Source organism: Ovis aries, chromosome 5 (assembly GCF_016772045.2).
Source record: "Ovis aries strain OAR_USU_Benz2616 breed Rambouillet chromosome 5, ARS-UI_Ramb_v3.0, whole genome shotgun sequence".
Lineage (NCBI taxonomy): Eukaryota > Metazoa > Chordata > Mammalia > Artiodactyla > Bovidae > Ovis > Ovis aries.
Window position 1 is genome coordinate 59,302,251 of NC_056058.1, and position 27,567 is coordinate 59,329,817.

The 27,567-nt window shown below is 52.8% G+C and overlaps 1 protein-coding gene and 1 non-coding gene across 4 annotated transcripts; both read left to right on the forward strand.

Annotated features, from left to right (window-relative positions):
* The first annotated feature begins 6,286 nt into the window (after positions 1–6,286).
* On the forward strand, positions 6,287–26,996 carry SLC6A7 (solute carrier family 6 member 7). 3 transcript variants are annotated; one of them, XM_042250975.2, is made up of 14 exons: positions 6,287–6,587; positions 11,526–11,709; positions 13,362–13,493; positions 13,641–13,875; positions 15,514–15,652; positions 17,271–17,405; positions 18,307–18,410; positions 18,533–18,657; positions 19,354–19,466; positions 19,784–19,915; positions 20,406–20,505; positions 20,697–20,797; positions 21,322–21,540; positions 25,209–26,996. In XM_042250975.2, the coding sequence occupies exons 1-14, from the start codon at positions 6,555–6,557 to the stop codon at positions 25,416–25,418; spliced, it is 1,962 nt and encodes a 653-aa protein (XP_042106909.1). In that variant the 5' UTR covers positions 6,287–6,554; the 3' UTR covers positions 25,419–26,996. The 3 variants fall into 3 exon arrangements, with proteins under 3 accessions (XP_042106909.1, XP_004009020.1, XP_042106910.1); XM_004008971.5 differs by having other exon boundaries at positions 21,373–21,540; XM_042250976.1 differs by lacking the exon at positions 6,287–6,587 and having other exon boundaries at positions 11,598–11,709; positions 12,411–13,493.
* On the forward strand, positions 23,075–23,237 carry LOC114115102 (U1 spliceosomal RNA). Its single transcript, XR_003589599.1, has one exon. It is a non-coding gene; the product is annotated as a U1 spliceosomal RNA (small nuclear RNA).
* Positions 26,997–27,567: the final 571 nt, after the last annotated feature.

The window sequence follows — 27,567 nt, forward strand, 5'->3', positions numbered from 1 at the left end:
ACATGAGTCCCTGAGGAGCAGGGGCTCTGTACTCTCCTCCTCCTCATGGTGGCGTGGGAGGCATCACGGCTTAACTGAGGATGGTGGACGTCTAAGGCATGGGGACCTGGTGGAACCAGGGGAAAGGACCAGGCTTCCAGAAGCAGAGGAAGAAGACTGGTGGCAGGGTGGCTAGCAGGGATTGAATATAGTTTTCTGATCTTCAGAAATGTTTGCTGTGTGACCCTCAGGGAATTGCTTCCCCACTCAGCCTCATTTTCCCATCTGTAAGATAAAGGAGCTTGTTTATCAAGGAAAAAATGGCTCTGGTCAAGTAAATTTGGGAAGTCCTGCAGACTCAACCCTTCTGGGATAGTCACAGAGGTGTATTAACACATCAAAGACTGACAAGTCCCACAGCAAAAAAAACTCCCTGAATTTTCTTTAATCCAGCCTTCCTCATGCTTCACTGTCGAGGAGACCCCTACCAGCACCTACCAGCACCCCACAGAACACTGTGTGCTCTGGAGTGAAGGGCTGGAGGGCCATGCTTCAGCTGTGACTCAGTGTTTAGTTAGCAAGTTTGTTGTCACAAGGCCTGGACTCCAGCTTGCCTACTTCCAAGCTGTGAGACTTCAGACAAGTTACTTAGCATCTCTGAACCTCAGCATCCCCATGTGTCAAATGGAAATAAAACACTCTAAGCTGTCTCAGAATTGTGTTTAGCACAGGGCCTGGCATGCAATAAGGCCTGTGTTTAGCCACCTGCTCCCAGGGCCGCTATACCCTAGGGTGAGACACTGGTAGGCCTGACTGATGCTCTAACTACCCCTGCCCCAGGGCAGAGGACAGATGGTGGCTGGGAGGATCTGAGGCAGGATAAGCCTGTCCCCAGCCACAGGAAGACCTCCGTGGGGCTGGAGGTCAGTCGCCAGGCCTGGCAGGCTAGAGGAGTTGCAGCTGCTGTCTACTGGGAAGTCAAGGGGTTGGGTGGGACCTGCAGATTGGGCTGGCCATCACCTGTCAACTGCTGTTTGAGCTTCATGGAAAAGGAAACTTTGATCTAAGACAACTTCCAAGCCATGTCTTGAGCTGCCATGTGAGATAATACATTCCCTGCCACACAGAGAGTTCTGGGTGTTGTAATGGCTCAGGAAAAGTACCCCTCAAGTACTGTCAGACCCTGCAGTCACCCCCGTGCTAAGAGGTTTTCAGGTTTTCCTATCAGGAATGACCTGGTGCTGCTTCTGCTTTGCATATAGTGACTTTATGCTCCCCCCCTGGCTGCGTGGCAGGCCCTGAGTTGGTATTAGAGATGGGGAAAGTGTGGAGGCAAAAGTGAAATCTGGCCTGGCCTGGCTGTGCAAGGCTCAGGGCCTAGTCATGGCCTCTAGCACATCCGAAACATGTATGTTAGCGCTACATCTCTGTAGACCCCTAACCCTGTGTTGAGAACCTGAGTCTTGTGGACGAGACTGCGTCACTGACTGCCCAGAGCCTGGTGTGGGCTGAGCAGAGAGGGCCACAGATCAAGACTAGGGAGGGACTTGGGGCTGGGAGTGGAGTACTCACAGAGATGAGGTCTCTAGCCAGGAAGCCAGCCTGACTCTAAGTGGAAGAGATGCCCAACCAGTGGGACACAGAAGCTGGGAGCAGAGCAGATGTAGGATGGGGCGGCTTCAGAGGGTATGGCCGCTCCAGAACTACTTTCTCTGAATCTCACCAGATGGACTAGCAGTCTGGATCCTCATCTTTCACAGTCACCACTGGCTGGTGTAACAAAACACATGCTCTTCAGAGATAAAGTCTGAACATTTAAGCAAACTAAAAATGTTTATTTATATGCATTTAAAAATATCTTCCTATATAATAAAAGGAAGTACATTTTCATCTCACATTTTCTTTAAGTCCAGCACATATCCCCATTTTTCTGGTTTGATGTGAGACTAAGAAAAATTAAGGAGAGGGAGAGGGAAAGGGAAAAGGGAAATAGATTATTTATTAGGTTTGGATTCCTAACTAATTATTTTGCCAAGTGGTACCCAAGTTTCCCCTTGGAGGGGGAGGGGGGTTGTGTTGAGAACAACTGTCAAATGTGCTCAGTGGCAGAACTCATGGCCAGTTGCATGATCATAAAACCAGCGTTTCAGAAGGTGACTGACTCATGTGGACAATGTCTTGTGAAAAATGTTGGGGAAGGGGGGTTGTTTGTTGTATGAAGTACAGACTTTTCCAACAAGGGCTGTGGTGATGAGGGTGAGGATGGAGGAAGTTGTGACATGGAGGGCAGAGTCTGGGTGGGGTCAGACTCCTTGATTCCAGGCCTCACCTGCCTCTGCTTCACTGAATGATTTTCCAAGTCCTGCTTCCTCGGGGCCTCCCTTTCCCCATGTGAAAGGTGAGCCCCAGTGATTGCTGCTGCTGCTTGGTGGCCACGTCATGATGTGTTTGAGAATGGCTAAAGTCCCAGCCCTGTTCCCTTCCCCTCCTCTAGCACTGGCTCCCTCCAGGGCTGGATCTGCGGGGAGCAGGTGCTACTGGGAAGCGGCAATAAGGAGGCGAGTCTTTCAGGGCTCCTGAGCCAAGGCCTTGTCTCTACTCCCTGTTCCCATGCTTCTCTGTGCCTTGCTTAGAGCCTAATGAAACCTACAAGCCAATGAGAGGGAGTGGTTCAGTCAAGCTGCCACCCATCCTGTAAGAGGTGTGATAGCAGCCACAGGCCCTTGGATCCAGGAACCACTGGCTTTTGCCTCTCCCCAGGCATGGCCTGGAAGCAAAGATCAAATTGCCAACATCTGCTGGATCATCGAAAAAGCAAGAGAGTTCCAGAAAAACATCTACTTTATTGACTACGCCAAAGCCTTTGACAACAACAAAATGAGGAAAATTCTTCAAGAGATAGGAATACCAGACCACCTTACCTGCCTCCTGAGAAATCTGTATACAGGTCAAGAAGCAACAGTTAGAACCAGACATGGAACAACAGACTGGTTCCAAATAGGGAAAGGAGTACATGAAGGGTGTATAATGTCACCCTTCTTATTTAACTTAAATGCAGAGTACATCATGTGAAATGCCGGGCTGGATGAAGCACAAGCTGGAATCAAGATTGCTGGGAGAAATGTCAATAACCTCAGACGCGCAGATGATACCACTCTTATGGCAGAAAGCAAAGAACTAAAGAGCCTCTTGATGAAAGTGAAAGAGGAGAGTGAAAAAGCTGGCTTAAAACTCAACATTCAAAAAACTAAGATCACGGCATCTGGTCCCATCACTTCAAGGCAAATAGAAGAGGAAAAAATGGAAACTTTGAGAGACTTTATTTTGGGGGGCTCCAAAATCACTGCAGATGGTGACTGCAGCCATGAAATTAAAAGATGCCTGCTCCTTGGAAGAAAAGCTATGACCAACCTAGACAGCATATTAAAAAGCAGAGACATCACTTTGCTGACAAAGGTCCATCTAGTCAAAGCTATGGTTTTTTCAGTAGTCATGTATGGATGAGAGAGCTGGACTGTAAAGAAAGCTGAGCCTTGAAGAATTGATGCTTTTGAACTGTGGTGTTGAAGAAGACTCTTGAGAGTCCCTCGGATTGCAAGGAGATCAAACCAGTCAATCTTAAAAGAAATCAGTCCTGAATATTAATTGGAAGGATTGATGGTGAAACAAGCTTCAATACTTTGGCCACCTGATGCGAAGAACTGACTCACTGCAAACGACCCTGATGCTGGGAAACACTGAAGGCAGAAGGAGAAGGGGACGACAGAAGATAAGATAGTTGGATGGCATCTCTGACTCAATAGACATGAGTTTGAGCAGGCTCCAGGAGTTGGTGATGAACGGGGAAACCTGGCGTGTTGCAGTCCATGGGGTCACAAATTGTCAGAACGACTGAGTGACTAAACTGAACTGACTGAGGCATGGCCTAAGGCCCTCCTGGCTTTATCTTCAAAGCTCAAAGATTCAGTGATTTGTGACCCTGGGCATACAACTTCACTCCTTGAAGACAGTTTCCTCAGGTGCAAAATAGGGAAGCACAAAGTTGACTCTCCAGGCTGTTGGAAAGAACTAAAATTTAGATATTGGATATGAGCGCATCAATGCACACAGTAGGGCTCAGTGAATCCCCCCTTCACTTCACATTCATGGCTAAGGGGCTCCTTCCTTCCTGGGTCTGGAGAGGCCCTGCCTGCCCTGTGAGGCTTAAAGAAAGCCCTGCCAGGCTTAAAGAAAGGAGCGGCTGGGACCTAAAAATCACCCCACTCCCAAATCACTGCAGATGGTAATTGCAGCCATGAAACTAAAATATGCTTGCTCCTTGGAAGAAAAGTTATGACAAACCTAGAGAGCATATTAAAAAGCAGGGACATTACTTTGCTGACAAGGGTCTGTATGGTCAAAGCTATGGTTTTTCAAATAGTTATGTATGGATGTGAGCGCTGGACCATAAAGAAGGCTGAGCACCAGAGAATTGATACTTTTGAATTGTGGTGCTGGAGAAGACTCTTGAGAGTCCCTTGAACAACAAGGAGATCAAACCAGTCAATCCTAAAGGAAATCAACCATGACTATTCATTAGGAGGACTGATGCAGAAGATGAAACTCCAATACTTTGTCCACGAGCCGACTCACTAGAAAAGACCCTGATGCTGGGAAAGATTGAGGGCAGGAGGAGAAGGGGCCGATGGAGGATGAGATGGTAGGATGGCATCACTGACTTGATGGACATGAAAACTCCAGGAGACAGTGAAGAACAGGGAAGACTGGTGTGCTGCAGTCCATGGGGTCACAAGAGTCAAGCACGATTCAGCAACTGAAGAACAATAAGTGGGACCTGGGGAGGAGAGGTAGACCTGGGAGCCCGCCTGTGCTATGCTTTAAACTCTTCCTGTCTTCCACTCCAGGGAGAGGAGAGGCAGCAGACACTTAATCTCATTCTCCCCAAAGACCTCCCCGTGTTGGCTTCCAGTAGGGCAATGTCTGAGCTGGGACACTTTTGAGAGTGATAGGAGCGTGATTTGTAATGTATATGCTGGGCCTGCTACCAAATATGGGTTCAGTTCCACAAACCAATGCATATAATCGTGTTGCTCAGTCATTTTCGACTCTTTGTGACCTCATGGAGTATAGCCCACCAGGCTCCTCTGTCCATGGAATTTTCCAGACAATAATACTGCAGTTGGCTGCCATTTCTTACTCCAGGGGATCTTCCCAACCCAGGGATAGAACCTGAGTCTCTCGCATCTCCTGCATTAGCAGGCAGATTCTTTATCACTGCACCACCTGGGAAGCCCTAGCTAATAATTTCCCATCCTACCTGTGGGCTTACTGGACCCTCACAACACTCTGAGAAGTCAGCCAAGCCCAAACTGGCTGATGGCCCACTTTACAGATAGGAAGCTAGAACATCTTCAAGGTCATACTTCTGGGGAACAGGAACCCACGTGCTCATGATCTAAGTTGCTATCATCACCATACAGTGCCACTTGCCCTATTCTTTCCCCTCACCCCAAAGTTCTTATTTCACTTTCATCCCAAGGAAAGGGGCATGTTCAGGACCACTACTAGTCTAGAAGACCCATGAGGCCTGACTCTGTCACTAAGGTCCCTCACTAGCTCTGTGAACTTGAGTAACTCAACTTCTCTGTGCTTTAGTTTCCCCTTCTGTTAAATAAGGATAATAACCTCTTCTCCAGGTCACTGTGTTGAGAAAATATTAGCACCTAACCCAGGATCCGGCACACTTTAGGTGCTTAATAAATATTGGTAGGTTAGGTGATTGAATAAATACCTGGCTATTGGCTGTTCATTTGTTGACAAGAGTGGACAACTCATATGGACAAGTCCATAAACGTTTACTGAGCCCCTACAATGTGCCAGGCCCTACGCTGAATGTTTTCTATGCACAAACGTCTTGGATTCCTCACATTCTTGTCAGGAAGGTAAGTTTGTTGTTACCACTTTCCAGACACAGAAGCGACAGCACAGAGAGTTTAAGTAACGTGGACAGGGTCACACAGAAAAGAGGAGGCACAGGGATGCTGGAACCCAAGACTGGGCTGTTAGTGCTCATGCGCACGGCCTGTCTCCCTCATTGCCCAGCTAGGGAGAGGGAGGCCCAGAGAGGGCAGAGTACTTGCCCAAGGTCACGCAGGGGGCAACAGCCGAGGCCTCAACACCGAGGGCGTCCTTCCTAGACTCCCCTCCTCACGCGCTCGGGGCCCCTCCAATCCGCAGCTCTGCTTGCGGGGGTGCGCATCCCTTCCCCCCGCCTCCCCTTCCTCCTCTGTCCATCAGTCAGCCCATCAGTCTGGGAGTCTACACCGGCTCAGTGGTGCGCCCCTCCCCAGCCTCGGGCGCTGCGCAGGGAGAAGCAGGGCGTTTGCAGCGCCCAACCCGCGCCCCACGCCCGTAGCAGACGGCAGCGCCTGCGCCCGCGGTCCCCCAGCCGGTGTGCGGGAGTCGCGGAGGCCAAGGCGCGGCAGCCGGCCAGCGACACGATCTCTTGCTCCCTCGCCCGCTCTCTGCGCTCAGGAAAAGCCAAGCCGGGAAGCCCTAGCGACCTGCCTTCCAAGATGAAGAAGCTCCAGGGAGCTCACCTTCGCAAGGTAGGGCACGAGGGCAGGGGCGCACCTGAGGGAGGGGTGCAGAAGCCCGCCCCCTTTCGAGCCCCCTGGGAGGGTTGGCGAGGACACCTACACTTGGCTCAGGGCTCTCGGGGAGGCCGGCTGAGCTGGATTGCAGGGAGGGGCGGGGTCACAGTCTGCCCGGGGTAGGGGGGGTGGCCTTTCCCATCTGGGGGTCCGGATGCAGTGTGACGGCGGAAGTGGGGGAGGGGAGGCGGGGAGAGGCTAGGGTTCATTGGGCCAAGTTCTGCAAACAGGTGTCTGCAGCCACAGGAGGCGGGAGGTAGGGGTGCTGGGGCTAGGCACGCGCCCCTCCCCAGTACCTGCATCCCTTTCCCCCAGGAGCTAATTAGGGGAGTGGGGGATGGGGGATGCTGGAATAGCTGAGACAGCCCTGAGCTGGGTTAATGGGGGTGGGGGCTTGGACCAGGTCCTTATCTGTGCACTCTACACTGAAGCAGCCTCAGGGAGCCAGCAGGGGCACTCTGGTTTCCTGCAGGTGCTTCTGCCCCTGCAGCGCCCACCACCTCCTTCCTCCCCACTGGCTTCGTTCTCCTGGCAGCTTGAGCTTCCCTGCTAAGACCCCAGGCTGCCCCTCAGCAGGACACAAGGGAGGCAAAGGCAAGGAGGGAAGAAATGCAAGACCCCATAGCTCAGGAGGTGGGGTGGAAGCTGGCATGAGAGAGGAGGCCAAGTCTCTGTATTCCTAGACACAGACCTCAGCCCTTCCCCACCTTGTCCTTGGGGTTGGACCTCCCAGCCAAGTTGCAAGTGCATAAGAAGGGAGAGTCTTGGGGGAAGTTTCTGGCTTTGGGCTTAAAAGTACCAGTATTAACCAAGAAGTCCAAACTCATGGGTAGTGTTTCTGCAAATGCCACTTACCCGGTGACTTTGAGCAAGTACGTTGTCTAACCTGGACCATCGCTGGTCCCAAGTGAGGGGCACCAAAGCAGGCCCCCCAGTCCTGGGGTGGGGGGATACCATGAACTCACAGCAGCTGGTATTGTTGACTGTCCCCTCTCCCACAAGCCACACCCTCACCCCCAACATGCACTCATTCAAGCTCTCTGCCCTGGGGCAGCTGAGTGTGGAACTACTGTGATAAATGGGTTCTTTTTATTTACTGACATGAGTGACTTGTTAGGGTCATTTGTGGATCTTTTGCGTCTTAAGTCCAGCCGCTGTTCTTTTCCATCCTACTCTCTCCTCCTTCCTTTCCCTCCTCACAAGAGCCCCCACCCCTCACTGGCACAAGGCCACTCATTATGTAAATACCCATGTTGTGTGAAACCTTATCTCAAGTAATTCTCCAACAATTCTGGGAGCTGGGTCTTATTATCCCCCATTTATAGACAAGGAAACTGAGGCACAGAGGGGTGCAACTTACTGCTTTCCTGAAGGTTAAACTGAGCAACCTAAAACCAACAGGGCAGGGGTGGGGCCCTTGGCCTCAGGGTCCCCTCTCTTGGTCTTGAAGAGAAGGGGGCAGGGAGTGACCAAGTGTGGCAAAGGAATGGTGTTGTTCAGAGAGGAGCATACAACTGAGAGTCAGGGGTCTGGGTCCCGGCTTTGCTCTGCCCTTAATTTACCATTTGACCTTGAGCTCATCTCTTCTCCTCTGAAACTCATCTCCTCGTCTGTACAATGATGAAGTCAGACTCCAAATTCCTATTGTCTCTCTCATCCTGAAGAAGGTATGAGAGCCTTGGCTTGAGAAATCCTACCTCTCCCAGACCTGCTGCTGCTGGTGACTACATTTGCTGGTCCCTAAAAGAGGGGTGCGGATCTGGCAAGCTAAGATTTGTGTTCCTCTGTGACTCTGGGTGGGGAGTGGGGGGATCAGGGGTGGCAGCCTCACATTCAGGCAGACATGTGAAGCTACTCATTAAGCTTCCAGCCTGCCCCATTGATTTGGTTGCTTTCCTGTCTCTCAATTAGTTCCATCCTTGCTATGCCAGCCCCCTGGGATCTACCCCGTGGTTGGGATGGAGGTACCACATGGGTTTTGGATTGGCTCAGCTTTGGAGGACCCCATCCTCTGTCTCTGGAGCAGAAACAGGTTTCCCTCTGACTGGGGGAGGAGCTGACAGCATCCTGCTCTTGAAACTCTTGTCACCATGGAAACAGAGAGCCAGGACCGCTCTGTGAACACAGAAAGGGCAGCAGCTTCTCAGGAGGGATCAGAGGAACCTCATTATCGGGCCCTCCTGCCAGCTGGCCTGAATGGGACTGGGGAGTCACAGGGTGTCAGGCCTGCCTCCCCATCCAATACCAGGGGCCAGTGTCAATGGCTGCTACCCTATCCCTCTTAGAGTTCACCTGGGAGGGAGTGGCTCCAGAGGGCTGAAACCCATTCAGCTGGAGAGTGAAAGGGAATCGGAGGGAAGAGGTGGGTTTCATACAGGTCCGGGAACTGCTGCTACCCTCACCCCAGCATGTCTGAGATCACAGCTAAGAAATTACTGGCAACATACTGGTTTCAACCCTTAGAGCCCCGTTACTTGAAAAGCAGCTTTTTCATGCTCTTTCTCATTGTCACCGTCACCCACAATCATGCTAGGCTGCCCTCATCACCACTGCCCCTCTGGCCGATAGCCAGCCTCAGGCGGGATCACCACCACGGCTGTCACTATCACCGAGGGCCCAATGCTGTTACCACATTTCTGCCAGCGCAGCCAGAAACTTCCAGTCCTGTGACACCTGGACCGTCCTTTCACCATCCTCATGCTAGCACTTGTCAGATGACAAGTCACCAGCAAAGTTTCCTCTGTCACCTGATGTGTATGTAGACACCTCCTTGGGCTGGTGCCAGGAAGGGCAATTTTAGGAGATAAAACAAATCGGGTGGAGCTGTTTGCTGAATCCCTGTGCTTGGACCTGATCTGATTCGTGACCACTGCAGTGAAGTCTCCTTGGTGAATCTCGCCTCACAGACCATCAGAGCCAGAAGACTACTAACTAAAGATTATCTAGATCTGTGTTTCTGCCAAGGATATCCTGGCATGCTAGCTCCTTGAAACCCTTTTCTTAAGTAGAATTGGAGGATATTTGTCTGTTCTAGAACCTACTTGGAGAGTCACAGTGCACGCCCATTAAAGGATATGACAAGTCCTGCAACAAAGAAACCTGTTTTACCTTGTGATAACCCAGCTTTCCGCAAACTTTTTTGATTAAAAAACCCCTTGTTCCCTCAAACATCTACAAACATTTCAAGTGATTTGTTTTTGGAAATCTCCTCAGTGTCCATATGGGGAAATTAAGGCTCAGAAGAGTCTTTCCTAAGGTTGCGTACTGAATTGGCACAGATCGGGGGTGAGAATCGTCATCTCCTGACGTCCAGTCTAGTGGAATCACAGTTTCTCATGGTTGTTCCTCAGCAGGAAGCAGGAGGTCCTTTTTCCTCTCTGAAAACCATGACACTATTTGATAACCTGCCTTCTTTGCAGCTCTGTTCTCCTCTACATGGGACATGGCTTTCAGAGTCAAGCAGAAAATGTCTAGCTGCCCCTTTTCTCCTGCCCTGCTCCCAGAGGCACTTCTGGGAGCTGCTGTGTGAATTTTAGATAGTCATCCTGGGGACTTTGGGCTTTCTTCCGGATCCAAAGCCCAGACAACTCACGGACACACTACCTCACATCCCTTGGGCCAGGATTCCAAGCACCCTGAGGAGGGCCTCCATCTCCCAGCCCCAGCCTAAAAGGAGGATGCCCAGTGAACTTCTCCACCCTCCTCAAATTATGGGAGGGGATATTAGGGACAGCTGGTTCCCATTCCCCTCTGTGTGAGCATCTCTCCTCTGGAGACAGGAAGGTCACAACTTCCTTAGACAGACTGGGGCTTCAGTAGCTTCTTCTTGCTTCAGAACTAAAATTCACAGTCCTCAGCAGGCCTCTTTGAGCCACACAGCATACATCTAAACCCAAGGGAGCCCACGTTCCCTCCACGCCCCATCCTTTCTATGCTAAGGGCCCTGCTTCTTCCTCTTGTCCTCCTGTAACTGCTTTTCCTGAACATGCTCCAGTCCAGCCACCTGCTTTGTGCACATGCTCCAAACTGCTGGTATCGTTCTTAAAATACGGTGCTCAGAATGGAGTAGCAGAACTCCGGCACTGGGTAATTGAAGATCTGGGCCTCAGCATTAGGAAGCCTGGACTGGAGACCTAGTTCTCCCACTAGTCAGCCTTGTAAAAGCTCTGGATGTGTTATTGATACCTCTTTGAGCCTCAGTTTCCCTTTGATGAATACTTAGCTTTCAGAGATTCCTGGGGGGCTCAGTGGTAAAGAATCAGCCTGCCAATGCAGGAGACACAGGTTCAATCCCTGGGTGGGGAAGATCCCCTAGAGGAGGAAATAGCAACCCACTCCAGTATTGTTGCCTGGAGAATCTCCATGGACAGAGGAGCCTGGCAGGCTACAGTCCATGGTGTCGCAAAGAGTTGGACACAATTGAGTATGCAAGTACCTCTGTTTGTACCTAGCTCTCAGAACTGTTTTGGGAATGAAATCAGGTAATGAGTAAAATGTTTCGCACAGTGAGTGCATGATAAGTTGCTCACACATGGTAACTGTTATTAAGATCATCATCAAAATAGGACCATCACTTGATTTCACCTCTGTGTTAGCCAAACTAAGATTAAGATAGCTTTCTTAGTGCCAGAGCCACCCTGCTGCTCTCAAAAGTTTGTAGTCACCTGAAATCTTGAGGAGCTCCTGCCGTGGAGCTCCTCAGCTAACGTTAGCTCCTGGGTGTCAGCCCAGGGTAACAGTGAGAGCAGTTGATTGTCTGAACTAATAGAGTTCTTTGCAGTTAGCCCTGTTTGAGTTCATATTCTTATTCGAGATGGGAGTGGGGGTGGGGGGGTCCCAGTTCAACCTGGCCTTGCCTTTCTGTCTCACCTCTTTGGTGTCTCTCGCTGGCAGCCTGTCACCCCAGACCTGCTAATGACCCCAAGCGACCAGGGCGATGTAGACCTGGACGTGGACTTTGCCGCAGACCGGGGGAACTGGACAGGCAAGCTGGACTTCCTGCTGTCCTGCATCGGCTACTGTGTCGGCCTGGGGAACGTCTGGCGTTTTCCCTATAGAGCCTATACCAATGGAGGAGGTATGAGCCCGATGCTTGCATGAGGGGTGTTGAGGCCAGTGGACCAAGGCTCAGGGTGGAGTGAGGTTTTAAGTGACCTTGGCCACTGTCCCCTATGTGACCCTGGGCTGATTAGTTGAAAGCGGTGACCTGAGCTGGAAGTAGGCGCTCACCCAGCCTCATCACTTTTCCTCTCCCAGTCTCTTCCTTCCCCTCTCATCCCCAGGGTAGATACTCACTCAGTTCTCTCCCTAAGCCTTGGCACTTCCTGGGCCCTGAGTGATGGGCAGAGGGGGCTGCCTCCGCTTTGTGATAAAGAGCTGTATCTGCCTGTCAGTGGTTACTGCGCTCTCAGTATTCTCTGCATCCCTTCCTCTCCCACCTCACCTCCCTTGGAACCTCACTCCATCAATCAGTTACTCCTGGGTTCTTAAATCTTCAATCTAGCTTTGCCTCTTGGTTCCTTCCTTTCAAGCTGCAAATACAACATCTTTTCCATCTTAAATTCTCTGTTCCTGCTTCTTCATCAAGTAGCTATTCTAAGTCTCACCACCAATAGCTGGGGTTGAGCACTCACCATCTGCCAGGCCCCAGGCCTGCCTCACTTAACCCTGATGACAACCACCTGGGTGGGCACTGTTGTCTTGATGAGGCCACTGTGCTTGGAGAGGCCAGGTTCCTTGCCCAAGGTCACATGCTGGCGACCCAACGTTCCACCCCAGGGTTATCATCTCCGGAGCCAATCTGCTCCTGCCAGCACTCCGTGTCTCCTCCTGTCTCTACCAAACTCCTTAAAGAAGCAGATGTTGGCAGAGCGACAGAAACGCAAGGAAAACTAGATGAAGCGAGGACAAGATGAATTGGGACGACGGGGAAGTATGAGTGCTAGCCTCTGAAGCTCCGGGAACTCGGGGATGTCCACAGTGGTCTCTGCCCTCCCTCTCCCTGGTTCCTGAGGCTTTTTCTTTCTGTGTGCTGACCTCATTTTCCCTGGATCAGACTTCCTCCCTACAGGTGTGTCGGGGGTGGCCAAAGACAACTATGGAATGACTTCCTCCTCAGAACTGTTCCCTCTGAATGAATCTATGTTGGATTGCAGGGAAGGTCTCTAATTGGCCTGCCTTGGGATATGTGCCCAGGAAGGGTGGGCAGGGGTTGGCTGGTGTGACTGGGAGCCTTTCCAGAGCCATATGGTCGTAGGCAGTCCTGTAAAGGAGCTAGCTGCCAATATGAGAAGAAAAGGAAGAGGGATGCTGGGCACAGGCAACCACAGGTGGCAGCCACAAGCATCTGAGGTGCCACTGGGAGGAGGGGAGGAGCAGGTAGACAGGAGGCAGATTCTAAAGGTCATCGATTTCTGTACTGAGGAGTTTGTGCTTTATCTGGCAGGGAATGCATTCATTCACGCACTCATTTGTTCATTCATTCACTCAATGTCTGTCTGAGCCTAGTCCTGGCCTGGGCACTAGGGCTACAGAGGTAAGTAAATCCCCATATGTCCACTTGGCCCTCAGTGATCTCCTGGCAGAAAAGAAGACAGTCCCGCAGTGCCCAGCCCCACGTGAGAAGTGAAGGTGTCTGCCAGTCATGGGAGGGGGTGGGGCTAGAGCTAGGCTTTAAGGGGAGCTGACCTCCCATCCCTAGACCTTCCCCTCCCTCCCTCCTCCTTGCAGGCGCCTTCCTTGTCCCCTACTTCCTCATGCTGGCCATCTGCGGCATCCCCCTCTTCTTCCTCGAGCTGTCTCTGGGCCAGTTCTCCAGTCTGGGACCCCTGGCCGTCTGGAAAATCAGCCCCCTCTTCAAAGGTGAGGCCTTGTAGGGGTGGGCAGTGTTGAAAGCCTGAGGGAGGCAGGGAGGCTACCCCCCACTCTCTGTCCTCTAGGCAGAGAGGGAGGTGAAATCTAGAAAGGGGACGGCTTCCTTGGCCTGAAGGCCGCCCCTCCCCCCACCAGGCGCCGGCGCGGCCATGCTGCTCATCGTGGGCCTCGTGGCCATCTACTACAACATGATTATCGCCTACGTCCTCTTCTACCTCTTCGCCTCCCTCACCAGCAACCTGCCCTGGGAACACTGTGGCAACTGGTGGAACACGGACCTCTGCCTCGAGCACAGAGGCTCCAAGGACGGCAACGGGGCCCTGCCCCTCAACCTCACCAGCACTGTCAGCCCCAGCGAGGAGTACTGGAGGTCAGGCCCCTACTGGCCCAGCAGCAGTCAGGGAGGGACAGGGGGCAGCACTGTGCCCGTGCTCCTATGGGGCTCTACATGCGCCTCAAAGGTTGAGTTCAGGTGCTGTGTTGGATGGACTCTGAGTTCCAACCCCAGTTCTTCACCTAACCAGCTGTGTGGCCTTGAACAATTTATTTGGTTTGTGATGCTTTATCTTTGAATCGGGTGTGATAGTATCTGAAGGCTACTGTGAGGATTAAAGGAAAGAAGGCATTTAAATTGTGCCGCTCAGCCTGGTGGATAGTGAGTGCTCAATAAATGCTAGCTGATAGTAATGATGTTGATGATAACAGTCATTGTCAACATCTGGAGCCTCAGTTTCCTCCTCTGTACAAGGGGTAGTGAGAGTCCCTGCTTCATAGGATGGTATCAGTCACTCGTTTATTTATTCAATCTGTGTTTATTGAGCGCCGACTATATTAGTAGGCAAAACACTTAGCAGAGACCATGGTCAAACAGGACCATCTCGGGTTAGTCTAACAGGAGAGACTCTCTAGGAGAGTAAAGGGTTGCTTGAGAATGACACAGTTAACTCAGAACCAGCCACATCACGAGCCCCTTTGAGTGGTGGGGGTCAGAAGGGCATCACTGCCCACTGGCCTGTCCCAAAGTCCCACTTTATAGCTGAGAAAACAAGGCCCAGAGGCTTGCTCAGAACTTACTGGCAGAGGCAGTACTAGAATCAAGGCCTCCTGATGCTTGATCCTGTTCTGGAACATTCCAAACTAGCCTTGTTCCTAGGTAGGGACCATTGGCTGACCAGAGGACACAGACCAGATAACCATAACCCTTTGCCTGCAAAAGGCTACTCTCTTAGGAGTTTTCTCCCAAATGAGCCCCATGTTTTTAAATGTTTTAGCCTCCAACCTGCATTTATTACATAGTTCATTCATCTGTCCATTTGAAATGAATCTAAAGTGTCTGCACCTGCTGAGGAATATGTCTGACCAGTGGGGAAGGACAGGCTTGGGTCTGCAACTAAAAGCCAAAGAACATGACATGGTCACTGGCAGCTGCCTAGGGTCTCCATGGCAACGCTGTGGCCTGCTATATCATTTGGGGAGCAGGCAGGAAGCAGATGGCACTGTCACAGGGCTTCACTGAAGGGAGTTGGGTGAGTGGAGGGACTTCACAGAGGTGCAGGGATCTACATGGAAATGTGAGGCACCAGGGACTAGCAAGAGGGACAGTCATACCGCCCCTGAGGCAAGGAGGCAGTGTTATCAGAATCAGGGGAGATCGAAAGCCTCAGAGGAAGGGCCACCTAGCCAGCGCTGTGCTGTAGAGCCTCTGATGGTGTGCAGGCGTGCATGCTTACACATGTATACACGCAAGTGTGCAAATACCCTAACCCATCATCCAGTCTCCAGCTGTTGCCTCCCACTGGCCAGACCCATGTGGAGACTGACGAGGAAGGAGCCTGGGTGACACTGTCTCTGGAGGCCCAGCTCCTGGGCGCAGAGCTGCTCAGAGAAGGACGGAGGGGAATCAAACACAGAATAGCTAGGATAGCCTTGCGGGCCGGCCACAGCTTCACTCCATGTCTGTGGAGCATGGCAAGTGGACCAGAGGACATTCAAGCCTTGTCTCCCACAGCCGCTACGTCCTCCACATCCAAGGAAGCCAGGGCATCGGAAGTCCCGGGCATATCCGCTGGAACCTCTGCCTTTGCCTGCTGCTTGCCTGGGTCATCGTGTACCTCTGTATCCTCAAGGGTGTGAAGTCCTCGGGCAAGGTGAAGCTGGGAGGCCCTGGAGGCCTGAGAGGCTGGGAAGGGCGAAGGCTTCCTGGAGGAGGCAGGGTGTGGACCGAGCCTGAGAGGATGAATGGACTTCAACTGGGAAGAGGGGAAGGGAGAGGACATTGAGGGGAAGGGGGAGGCGCTGCCTGAAGAAAGATGTGGAGACGGGGCTGGATGGCGGCCAGGCTGGCTCACTAGACTAGAAATATGCCAAGGGCAGGACCTATCTGTTATTCAAGCTTGTATCCTAATCTAGTGCTTGGCACTTTGGAGAAGCTCAGCAAGTGTTTGTTGAATGCCTGGAGGGTGCACATGAGTCACAGCTCTTTGAAATGCAAGGACTAGAAGCCAGTTATCACACTCAGTTGGAAAGTCCAGAGGGTCTGCTTCAGGTACTGCTGGATCTAGCGGTTCAGATCAGGAATGTTGTTCTCTTGGTCTCTCAGCAATGCTTTCCTCCAGATTGACTTCTCAGGCTTCATTCTTCATGAGGTTGCCCCTAGCAACACCACACATATATCTTTCCTACTTAGTGTTCTCCCTTGCCCTGCTACTGCTGCTGCTAAGTCGCTTCAGTCATGTCCAACTCTGTGTGACCCCATAGATGGCAGCCCACTAGGCTCCTCTGTCCCTGGGATTCTCCAGGCAAGAATACTGGAGTGGGTTGCCATTTCCTTCTCCAATGCATGAAAGTGAAAAGTGAAAGTGAAGTCGCTCAGTCGTGCCTGACTCTTACTGACCCCATGGACTGCAGCCTACCAGGCTCCTCCTTCCATGGGATTTTCCAGGCAAGAGTACTGGAGTGGGGTGCTATCTCCCTTGCCCTAGGTTTCAAAAATCCTAGAATTGAGTCTCACTGGATAGATGGGTCTTAGACTCATCTCTGGACCAGTCACCCTGGGCAGAAGGGTGGAGTGCTCTACTTAGCTGGGCCTGGAGCTGGAAATTGAAACAGCCCCAGGTGGAAAAGTCAGGCAACTGTTATGCGAAAAAGACCAGCTAGAAGCTGGGAAGACAAAGCCCACTGTAGCTTATGGAGGGTAGGAAGGGCCATAGAGCTGTTTTAGGAGTTGGAAACCTTCTGAGTGGTTTACTCGATCATTTATAAATTAGAACTTATCTCTCTGCAAAGTGCTGAGATGTTGTCCATGAGGAAAAGAAGTATTAAAAGAAAGGTTAGAAAGCGTGGAGACCATTAGAAAGCCAGGAGAGGTCATCGTGGTGCAAGCCAAGGCAGTGAGGGGCTTGGGACTTGATGGTGTTTGCTGGGGGTGAAGCTGGAGGTTTGGGAACAGGTGGAGACAGGACAGAGGAGAGTTTGGGCATGTCCAATGTCTAATGACCATGCAGGCTGGGTTTGTGTGGGGGAAGGGGTGGAGTGGGGGGCCTGGACCAGGGCGCAGGGCTGGAGAGAGTGGATGGGTGGGAACAGCCCTGGGAAGCAGTGATATGTGGTGGGAGTGAGGGAAGGAAAGAGAGCATCACAGATGGTGGCTGTTTCTAACTTGGGCTACCTGAAGGTTGGGGAGGTGAGTCAGTAAGATGGGGGTTTCTGAGAGGAGGAGAGAAGAGAGAAGGTCACCCGCTTCTGTCCCCATTTACTGCCTCTCAGGTGGTGTATTTCACGGCCACATTCCCCTACCTCATCCTGCTCATGCTGCTGGTCCGTGGAGTCACCCTCCCTGGGGCCTGGAAGGGCATCCAGTTCTATCTCACCCCTCAGTTCCACCACCTGTTGTCTTCCAAGGTGAGACCCTCAAGGCCAGCATGTAAAGGGAGGGGTCAAGCTAGCATGTAAAGGGAGTGGAAAGAAGACTCCCTAGGGAAAGGGAGTTGGGGGAGGATCTTCCACATGGTGAATCCCCTGTACCAGACACCGTGCTTGGCACTGTGTATCTTTTTCCTTTATTACTATACACGATCCTATGCAGTAGACATTATTCTCCCATTTTACAGATGAAGAAACTGAAGCCCAAAAGAATTAGCAGGTCACACAGCTAGGGAGCAGCAGAGTTGGGATTTCCTCCCAGACCTGACTGTAAAACCCAAGGATGATGTTAGTAATAATAATAGAAAAATGGTCCTGACAGGTAGCATTCTTACTTGTTGGTGGATGACTATGCCTGCCCCTTGCTCTAGCATTGTGCATAATGTAGTCATGTGATCCTTACCACCAGCCAATGAGGCAGGTACCATTCCTATCCCCTCAGTACAGATGGGGGACATGAGGGCTGGAGAGGTAACTGGCTTGAAGAGTCTACACAGCTCAAAAGTGGGGGAACTGGGATTCAAATCCAGGTTCCTCCAACTCTAGAGGCAGTAAAAGGGTTACAGGGGCTGATTGTCAGTATACATCTACTGAAAATTTATACAAGGCACTACTTTCTTCAGAACTGGACCAAGCTTAGAGAGTATCTTCTAGATCCTAGATGGGGAAACTGAGGCCCAGAGAGAGGAAGGAACTTGACCAAGTCCTGCAGTGTTAGAGCAGGCCTTGCTCCCAGGTGCTGTCACTCATTAGCCAGGTCCTTCATCACAGCATCCCTGGGCCTGTCAACCGGCTCTTGCCCTACCGCCTTCCCTCTCTGGGCACCACGCTGTGCCAACCTCTCCTCTCTGCCCTCCCTCTGCATCCTTCCCTGCCACAGGTGTGGATCGAAGCTGCTCTTCAGATCTTCTACTCCTTGGGTGTGGGCTTCGGGGGGCTCCTCACCTTTGCCTCCTACAACACATTTCACCAGAATATCTATAGGTCAGTGCTGCCTCCCAGACCCCGGCAGCTGGAGTGGGTAGGAGAGCGGCTTGCCGGGGAGGGCCTTGTGGGTGAGGATGGAGGCCGCTCACCCCGGCCTGTGCCTGGACTTCTCCTGGCAGAGACACCTTCATTGTCACCCTGGGCAACGCCATCACCAGCATCTTGGCTGGCTTTGCCATCTTCTCCGTGCTGGGCTACATGTCTCAGGAGCTGGGTGTACCTGTGGACCAAGTAGCCAAAGCAGGTGGGCAGGCTGCCTGGCCCTGGTGGGTGGAGGGTGCATCGGGCACAGCTGGGCTGGGCAAGTGAGCATATATGTGGACCAGCAAGGTTGTGGATGGGTATGGTGTGTGTATGTGTGTACGTGCATAGCATGCATGCAAATGAATGTGTTTGAGCTGTTTTCTGAGTGTTCAAGTGCAAAAGGATGGGTGTGCAAATGAATATGTATCAACCTGTGTCTGGAGAGAAGTGACTTTCTGGAGGAGACTGTCGTGTTTTGTCACACCTCAGGAACTTGCCTTGCTTGTTCAGATGAGTCACACCCTGTATGGAGATGCCTGTGTAAGTGCATTGAGGGTTTGGATGATGTTGTGAATCAGTGTCTTGCGCCAATGGGAGTATCTGAGTGTGTGTGTGTACGTGGAACTGTTCGTGCAAATGATTGTGCACATAAGCGTATTCAAATGAGGGTTTATATTTGGTCTTGTGTTTACTCATGTACTTATTATTAATTCATTTTTTAAATCAACCTGTGTTTACGGAGCACGGACAGTGTGCTGGCCTGTGTCTTAGGAGTTAAGAAAGTGTTGGAAGTGTGCAGTGAGTGTACATCTCTGGGTTTGGCGCAAGTGGGTGTAAGTAGTAATCATGTGTGTTTAAGTACATGTGTGGGGCCCCACGTTCCCCAGGCTGCTGACCCCGTGTGCCCTCGGCCCAGGCCCTGGCCTGGCCTTTGTCGTCTACCCGCAGGCCATGACCATGCTGCCTCTGTCACCCTTCTGGTCCTTCCTGTTCTTCTTCATGCTGCTGACTCTCGGCCTGGACAGCCAGGTGAGCTGCCCATGCCAGTGGGCGTGCCTTGTGGTCCGTGTCTGCGGTGTGTGTGCGTCTCGCTGCACGTGTTATCCGTGTGTGATGTGGGTATATCTGTCTGTATGTGCATCTATGTTTGTGTGTATCTGTCCAGTGTGAGATGTGTGCCTGTGTATCTGTGTATGTCTTCACATGATGTTTCTGTTTGTATGATATGTGTGATGTGCGTATGATATGTGTGTTGTGTGTGTATCTGCATCTGTGGGATGGACCTCTCTATGTGTGTTTGTATGTGTGTGGTGGGGGCAGAACTCTGAGCCCCCTTCTCCCCCTAGTTTGCCTTCTTAGAGACCATTGTGACAGCTGTTACGGATGAGTTCCCGTACTACCTCCGGCCCAAGAAGGCTGTGTTCTCGGGGCTCATCTGCGTGGCCATGTACCTGATGGGGCTGGTCCTCACGACGGATGTGAGTGGTGCTGTGGGGTGGGCGGACAGCTGGTGGGCAAGGCTGGGGCAGACACCTGCAGCGCTGTCTGTGGCCAGTCCAAACATGCCCCAAGCTACCTGCTTCTTTCCTCTGTGGGAGGAAGCTAGTCGACCCCAGAGCCTCTTTCTCAAGAGGCAGCTTGGCCTATGACCCAGAGTTCTGATTTTGGAGTCTAAAAAGTCTTCAAGCCTTATTCCTGCACTGATGAGTGACCTCAGGACAAGTGGCTTCACCTTCCTGAGCCTGTTTTCCCACTGATAAAGTGGGGTCTACATATGGGCTATTGGCTTGTGAGACTCAAATTGGATGGTGTGTATAGAGAGCTCACAGGCAGACAGCAGTCACGCTCTATCATCTCGCCCTCCCTGCTGGCCTGCCTGCTCCCAGCTCACTTCCTGCCTGGAGAAGGGGCAGCATTGGGGATCGAGGCTGGGATGAGGGCACTCCAGAGCTGTGATTTGTGTTCCAGGGGGGCATGTACTGGCTGGTCCTTCTGGACGACTACAGTGCCAGCTTCGGGCTGATGGTGGTGGTGATCACCACATGCCTCGCCGTCACCCGGGTGTATGGTGAGAGGGGCTGTGGGAGGCGGAGTCAGGCTCCCCGCTGTGGGAGAATGGGAGTCTACCCTGGGGCCCCCCTGCACTGGGTCTCTGGTCCCAAGGGCCAGGGTTTCCAGTGGGGGCAACTGGGGTGGAGGAGGGGCTGATGGTGCTTGTGAGGCTGTGGGTGGGGCCATTCCCTTCCTTCCCCTGTGCAGGCATCCAGAGGTTCTGCCGGGACATCCACATGATGCTGGGCTTCAAGCCGGGCTTCTACTTCAGGGCCTGCTGGCTGTTCCTGTCCCCAGCCACGCTCCTGGTAACCAGGGTGGAAGGGAGGGCTGCTGGCTGGAGGCTTAGGGGTGAGAGCAGGGACCTTCTGGGCATTCAGTCTGGGAGGACTGCCCTGACCCTCAGTGGACCTCTGTCAGGGCTAGGGGATAGAGTGAGTACCAGGATCCCGGTCTACTCCCCTCTCCCGTGGTGTCCCCAGCTTTTGTAGCTGTACTGGGCCTGGCCCTGCATCTGACTGGCAGAATGAGTGGGGCTTTCTTAGGCTTCAGAGCTTTAGGGCTGGGGTGGTGAGGCTGTGCTTCTTAGCCTTGGATTTGGAGCAGCTCAGGGATAGGCCATCTCAGGCTTTGGCATTGGGTCAGCTTTGGACAGGGCTGTCTCAGGACTTGCAAAGGCTCCAAAGATGGGCCAGCTCAGGTTCTGGTATAGCTTCGGACTGGGCTTTCTCAGAGACTGGGTGGCTCTGGGCTGGGCTCTCTCAGGCCTTGGGATGGCCCTGGGCTGAGCTATCTCAGGCTTTACAGTAGCTCAAACCTGGGCTATCCCAAGCTCTGGGGCCTGCCCGAGGCCCTCTGTGATGCTGGGAGCCCCCACCTGCAGGCCCTGCTGGTGTATAGCATCGTCAAGTACCAGCCCTCAGAGTATGGCAGCTACCGCTTCCCAGCCTGGGCAGAGCTGCTGGGCATCCTGATGGGCCTGCTGTCCTGCCTCATGATCCCAGCCGGCATGCTGGTAGCCGTGCTTCGAGAGGAGGGCTCGCTCTGGGAGGTGAGTCTGCCCCACCCCTGCTTGCCCCCAGCCCCCAACCCCATGGCCCTGCTCTGCGCCCAACCTCTAGAGCAGACAATCTCTGCTCCAACACCGTTTTCAGGGCCTGCAGGGTGCTTTTAACTGGGAAGAGCATTTTTTTCCTAACCCATAGCCTGAATTGTGAGTCAGCTCAGATCGGCTTGGGCTGCGGCATGCTCTGAGGCCAGAGTCCTGTCCTATGGCCCCTCATACCACGCGGGGCCTCTGGCAGGGGAGGGGAGCAATCCAGAGACCACTAATGTTGGCCAAGGCCCCCCTGTCATGGGGGAACCTGAAAGGACAAGGGGTTTACCCACCATCCCATGGTGAGTTGTGCACAGGTCAGAATTTGAACTTGGGTTGCTAGCTTTCCTATGGAACTCCGGGTCTGAAGCAACATTGAGGGAACCCAGGGATGAGCTTTCATCCTCCTCCTGTGACCAGGAGCCCTGCCCATGGCCAGGGCTTTGTGGGGAGACCCAGGAAGCATACAGAGTGCAAGCCGTTCGGCATGGGATTCTGCAGGCTCAGAAGACGGGAGGAGGGGCCCTCTGTGGGTCAGTGGATGTGCCAGGATGCTGTATGGCTGCTGAAGACCCAGCCCCTCTGAACCTCAAGTGCCCTCGGCACGCTGGGTCCTCCGCTTCTAAGGCAGTGGGCGGGGAGTCCTCTGGTGGCAAGAGGGTGTCAGAGTGAGCAGGGCTGAGTGAGCATGCTAGGGCCCAGAGACAGCCTTGGGACACACACACATACATGCCCACCATCAGAAGTGTGCTGGAGCCACCAGCACTGCTTCATGAGAGCTAACTGTTAAATATTCAGGAAAACTGTGAGCCAGTTGTCAAATCGTTGATAACATGAAATTGACAAGGGTGGGAATAATTGTAACAGTGAAATTGGCTAGGAATCAGGACTCCTATGCCCCTCCACTCTTTCCCAGCCTGCTAACCAGCACACTGCTGCCCCCCTGCTCGTTCACCTTCACTGTTCCTTGGCTGTCCCTCATCCCACCTTCCAGTTTCTGAAGAGAAGCTCAGAGCCCTTCCCTGGCAGAAGTGGACTGTGGTCACATAGCACAGACCACAGGGGAGTCCTGGAGTCCAGCCATTGCTCTGTCTCCAGCTGCTGTGTGACTTGAGGCAAACCCCTTCCCTCTCTGAACCGTAGGAGCCCCACCTGTGCTACTAAAGGAGACTTGTCTCCATGTTGAGAGCCAGGGTGTCTGCGGAGGGAAGGAGGAAGTTTATGGTGCCCAAGCCTGGCTTTGTCTCCCTCCTGTCCCGCTGCCACCACCACCCACAGTCAGGCAGAGGGGCCAGGGCACTGGGGGCTCTGTGAGTCCCACAGAGGAGTCACTGTCCAGCTCAGGAGTGCCAGCTTCAGAGACCAGGGCTCCCAGCACTGACACACTAGGATAGGAGTCCTGGGGCTGCCACTTGCCAGCTTTGGGATCCTAAGCAAGTGAGTGCACCTCTCTGAACCTTGCTTTCTCTGTCTTTAAAATGAGGGCAGTGTCCTTACATGTCAGGGGACTTGCCATGATCACGAACGTGGTTTTCCAGGGTGTGGTTCATCCAGCGCACTCCAGATGTGCTAACCCCTGTGATTTCCCCAAATGCAGAAAACTCGACTGCATAATTTGTGATAGTGGGGGACTGAGTTCACACTCTCCCTAGGAAAAAAAGGGGAAAAAATAAGTATAGTGATACCTGCCCATAGGGTTGCTGTGAGAAGAAAAAAAGCTCATCAACATAGTCAGTACTGTGAGACACAGAAAAGCAGGGTAGTTTTCAAGTTCAGGATGCGGTCAAGACTGCCTGGGTTCAAACACTAGCACTACCACGTCCCCCCTGTGCGACCTTGGCCAATTTAACTAATGTCTCAGAACCATTCCTTCAGATAGTATCTGTGGGGCTGGAGGTAATAATACTGCCCTCTCACAGGGATACTCTAAGGATTACATAAGCCCATCCTCAGCACAGAGCTGGGACGCACGAGGCTCAGTTCTAAGCCAGTTCAAAATCGCCTCAAAATCAGGGGTGATTTTGCCCTCAGGGGACACTGGGTAATGTCTAGAGACTTTTTGATTGTCCTGAGAGGGCAGGGTTAGAGGAAGAATGCTACTGGCATCTGGAAGTCAGGGATCCTGCTACACACTGTTCAGTGTGCAGAACTCCTCTCTAACCACAGTCAGCAGGGCTCTCGGGTTGAGAAACGTGGTCTAGACACTAGAGAGCAGCTGGAAACAAATTTCAGTCCTTAAACTCGGGGAGCTTGTATTTTAATGCAGGAGACAGACAATAAACAAACATATGAAGGCAGTGGTAAGTATAATACTTAAAAACAAAACCGAGCCAGAATACCGGAATAGAGAGTGAAGGAAGTTCAGGCCAGCGTGACTACGGGAGACCTCTCTGAGGAGGGGATACAGACCTGACTAAACTGCCAAGGTTAAGACGTCTAAGGGGAGAGCATCCTAGGCAGAAGGACAGTCAGTGCAAAGGCCCTGAGGCAGGAGGAGCGAGCATGTTTGAGGCCAGCAAGGACTTGGTCAGTGAGACTGGATCAGAGCTGGTAGAGAGAGTGTGGCAGGAGCCAGCATCACAAAGATAGAGAGGGGCCAAGACACGGAGGCCAGGTGAGCACTTTGGATTTCATTCCCAGTGAGATGACAAGTTTTTGGCAGGTTTTTGATCAGTGGGGTAACATGCTTCCAATAAACACATCTAAATGGACATCACTATGCTTTGGGTATGGGGCTGTGTGAGGCCCTTAGCCCAGGGCTCACATACATTATCTCCCTTGGAACCTACACCCCATGGCTCCACTTACTGTTGGTGTCTTTCTTCACTGAAGAGTCTGGGGCTCTTCTCCCTGGCAGGGCAGGCAGAGAGCTTGGGAATGTGGTTTGAGGAAGATGGAATCCTAGATTGTCCAGGCTTAGTTATCATCTTAGTCAGCTCCCTCCTTCCATGGAAACTGGGCTGGGAGAGGGAAAGGTCAGAGTAAAACAGAGGCAGAATGTCAGAGATGGCCACTCTGGGATTTCCCTAGTGGTTCAGCAGTTAAGACTCCACGCTTCCAATGCAGGGGATGTGGGTTCAATCCCTGATCAAGGAACTAAGATCCCACATGCCACCCACTGTGACTAAAAAATTAAAAAGAGAAAGAGCCATGGTCCTTCTGTCTCCATCCTTCTAGGGCATGGGTGTCCCACCAAAGCTCCCAGCTCTTCAAGACTCAGCATCTAGGGAAAGGGACCCAGAGTGGACTCCCAGACTGCCTACCATGTAACCACAACAGCAGCCACCATTTACTGGGCCTTACTCTGTTGCCAGCACCCTGCTGAGAGCTTTATCTCAGTGCCTTGCTAACCATCCTTTGAAGGCATCCTGTTCCCAAGGTACAGATGCTGGAAGCAGAGCTTAAACTTCATGCCCAAAGACCACCCACCCAACTTGTGAGCTGCAGGGCAGGATTCTCTCCACTTATGTGACACTCCTCTGGGGAAGTGACAGCACCCCCTCCCTTTCCCCAGGTTTTTGCAAAGACTAATCCAGGTGACTTGGTGAGGGTTTTACCAGTGCTCAGCCGCAAGAAGCACTCCACCAGCCCTGGTTCTCACCCCTGTGGTTGCTTTGCTGCAGCGGCTTCAGCAGGCGAGCCGGCCGACCATGGATTGGGGCCCATCACTGGAGGAGAACCGGACAGGCATGTATGTGGCTACGCTGGCCGGGAGCCAGTCACCCAAGCCATTGATGGTGCACATGCGCAAGTACGGGGGCATCACCAGCTTCGAGAACACGGCTATCGAAGTAGACCGTGAGATTGCAGAGGAGGAGGAATCCATGATGTGAGACGGGAAGAAGGCAGATGTCAGGCCCTGCCGGCCCCCGAGGGGAGCTGCACACTCTCGGGGGTTCTGAGAGGCCTGAGGCTGTTGGAGGCTGCCATGGTGATGCTGGTCCCCAAAGCAAGTCCTTCTTGTGAACTCTGCCTCTCCCAAAACCTCTGTCTGCTCCCTACACACACACAGACATTCAAAGCTGAGATGAGCCAGCTCAGCCCTTTCTTCACAGACAGACAGACGGAGGCCAAGGAGGGACTTACTCAAGGTCACATGGCAGAGGGGGCCGGACCCCAGGCCTCCTAACCAGCGAGCTTCCTTTCTCACATGGCAGCTGGCACCACCCTCTCATCTCTGTTCAGGACTCAGCCCCCTCTCTTTCCCTAAGGGAGCCTGCCCCATACACTTCAGTGTAGCCGGAATCTTGAGCTGCCAGGGACACTTGGGTGTCCCAAGGTTCATGAGGCCCCATCAAGGGTTAGCAAGTCAAGTGGAAGAAAGATTCCCATGGGGTCACGGGTACAGGCCAAGTTTCCTAAAGGACGTAGGGCCTGAGGCCCTGGAGGATGGGCAGATTTGGGGGGAGAGAGAAAAAGAGGAGGGCAGGGTGGGGAGGGCCTCTGGCCAAGGCGCTCACCCAGCCAAGGTATGGAGGTTAGAATATGGCCCCGTTTTCCTCCCCTGTGGCCAGGAGGCAGTCCAGGGAGTGACCAAGGGCACGTGAGAAGGGAGAACGGTGGGAGAAGCAAGTGTTTTCAGGTTACACCAGGTTTCAGGTGTGAATGAAGACTGAGGGAGTGGGGGAGTCAGGGACGTGGGCAGGCAGGGCGTTTGCATGATCCTGTGCTTTAGATAGAATATACTTCTGGCTCAGTGTGCAGGGTGGAGGTGGGAAGCCTGTTGAGGACAGAGCACAGGGGCCAATGCCTAAGCTAGGGTGTTAAGCAGGTGGAGGGAAGGGGAAGGAGGAGGACCCCACAACTTCCCTCACTGGACCCCATTTCCTTCTGTGCGGGGAGCCGTGGACATGCTTAGGACTGGAGGAGGGGGCACCTGCCCTGCCCTGTAGAGGTGGAGACAAGGGGTCAGTCAGGACCTAGGGCCCTCTCCTCCCCTCTTCCTTGTCCTGGGAGCCCTCACTGTCTCCACCAGCTCCAGGCATTGCTGGGGAATTGACCTTGGCTATGGACCACCAGGCAACTAAGAGACTTGGAGCCGGTTCACACGCATGACTGTCTGGTCCCAATGCTGCCCACTTTGCTTCAGCACGTGGGTCCCTGGGCATGGACATGAGGGTAGAGGCAGAGAGCAACTGACACCCCAGGCCTGTGACCTGGGGACAGGTTACCCAGAGACTCTGGCGTCTTCAATCCCCAGGCATGGGAGGGGCTGCCCTAGGGTCCCTCCTTCCCTGAAGGGTGAGGGTGGGGTGGGAAAATGCCTGAGCAGCTTCCCTGCACATGGCATCCTCTGTGGGGCAGGGCGGCCTGGAGTGGTTGTCCAGCCTCTGTGCTCTTTCTCTCTCCCAATGTCTCCCCAACTCATCTGTGTTCTGTTGGCTTATTGTTAATAAACACCAATGAAGTCATCTTCCTTACATTGCCTTCTTGCCAGTGAGAGCCCCAAGGTGGGCAGCACAGAACTTCCTGGTTCTCAGTGGACAGATAAGGAAACTGAAGCTCAGCTGCCACCTTTCCTGGCCCTCCTGGCCTGACACTAGCTTTGCGATTTGTCCAAGGCAGGGGTGGGTGGGTGGGGCTTAGGAAGGATGATAAGGAAGGTCCTTAATGACCACTTAGTCTCCCATTATACATGTGGACAAACCAAGGCCCACCAAGGGGTAGAGACTTGCTCAAGGCTACCCCGTGGAGACAGGCAGAGCTGGGGACAAACCAGGGCCCACCAGTCCTCTTCTTTTCCCTGGCTGGCTGTCCTCCTTTCCTCCCCAAGTCTTCCTCAGCCTTACCTGCAGTAGCAGCTAGAGCTCCAAGAGAGGGACTGGGAGGACCCAAGAGTTTCCCAGGCTGGAAGAATTTCCTGGTTCTACCCACCCCCATCTGGCAGGACCTTGCCAATATAAAAGGGCCCCAGGGCCTTTCAAATGCGAGGCCCAGGTGTCTGCAAAGGCTTTGATTGGGGTGGAGAGGAGGGGCTGCTGC

Excerpts from the sequence above, each read along its gene's own strand:
- SLC6A7 (XM_042250975.2), top strand. The coding sequence starts at position 6,555 with ATGAAGAAGCTCCAGGGAGCTCACCTTCGCAAG. Across the intron at positions 13,494-13,640 it reads AATCAGCCCCCTCTTCAAAG|GCGCCGGCGCGGCCATGCTG; the intron begins GTGAGGCCTTGT and ends TCCCCCCACCAG. Across the intron at positions 18,658-19,353 it reads GGACCAAGTAGCCAAAGCAG|GCCCTGGCCTGGCCTTTGTC; the intron begins GTGGGCAGGCTG and ends CCCTCGGCCCAG.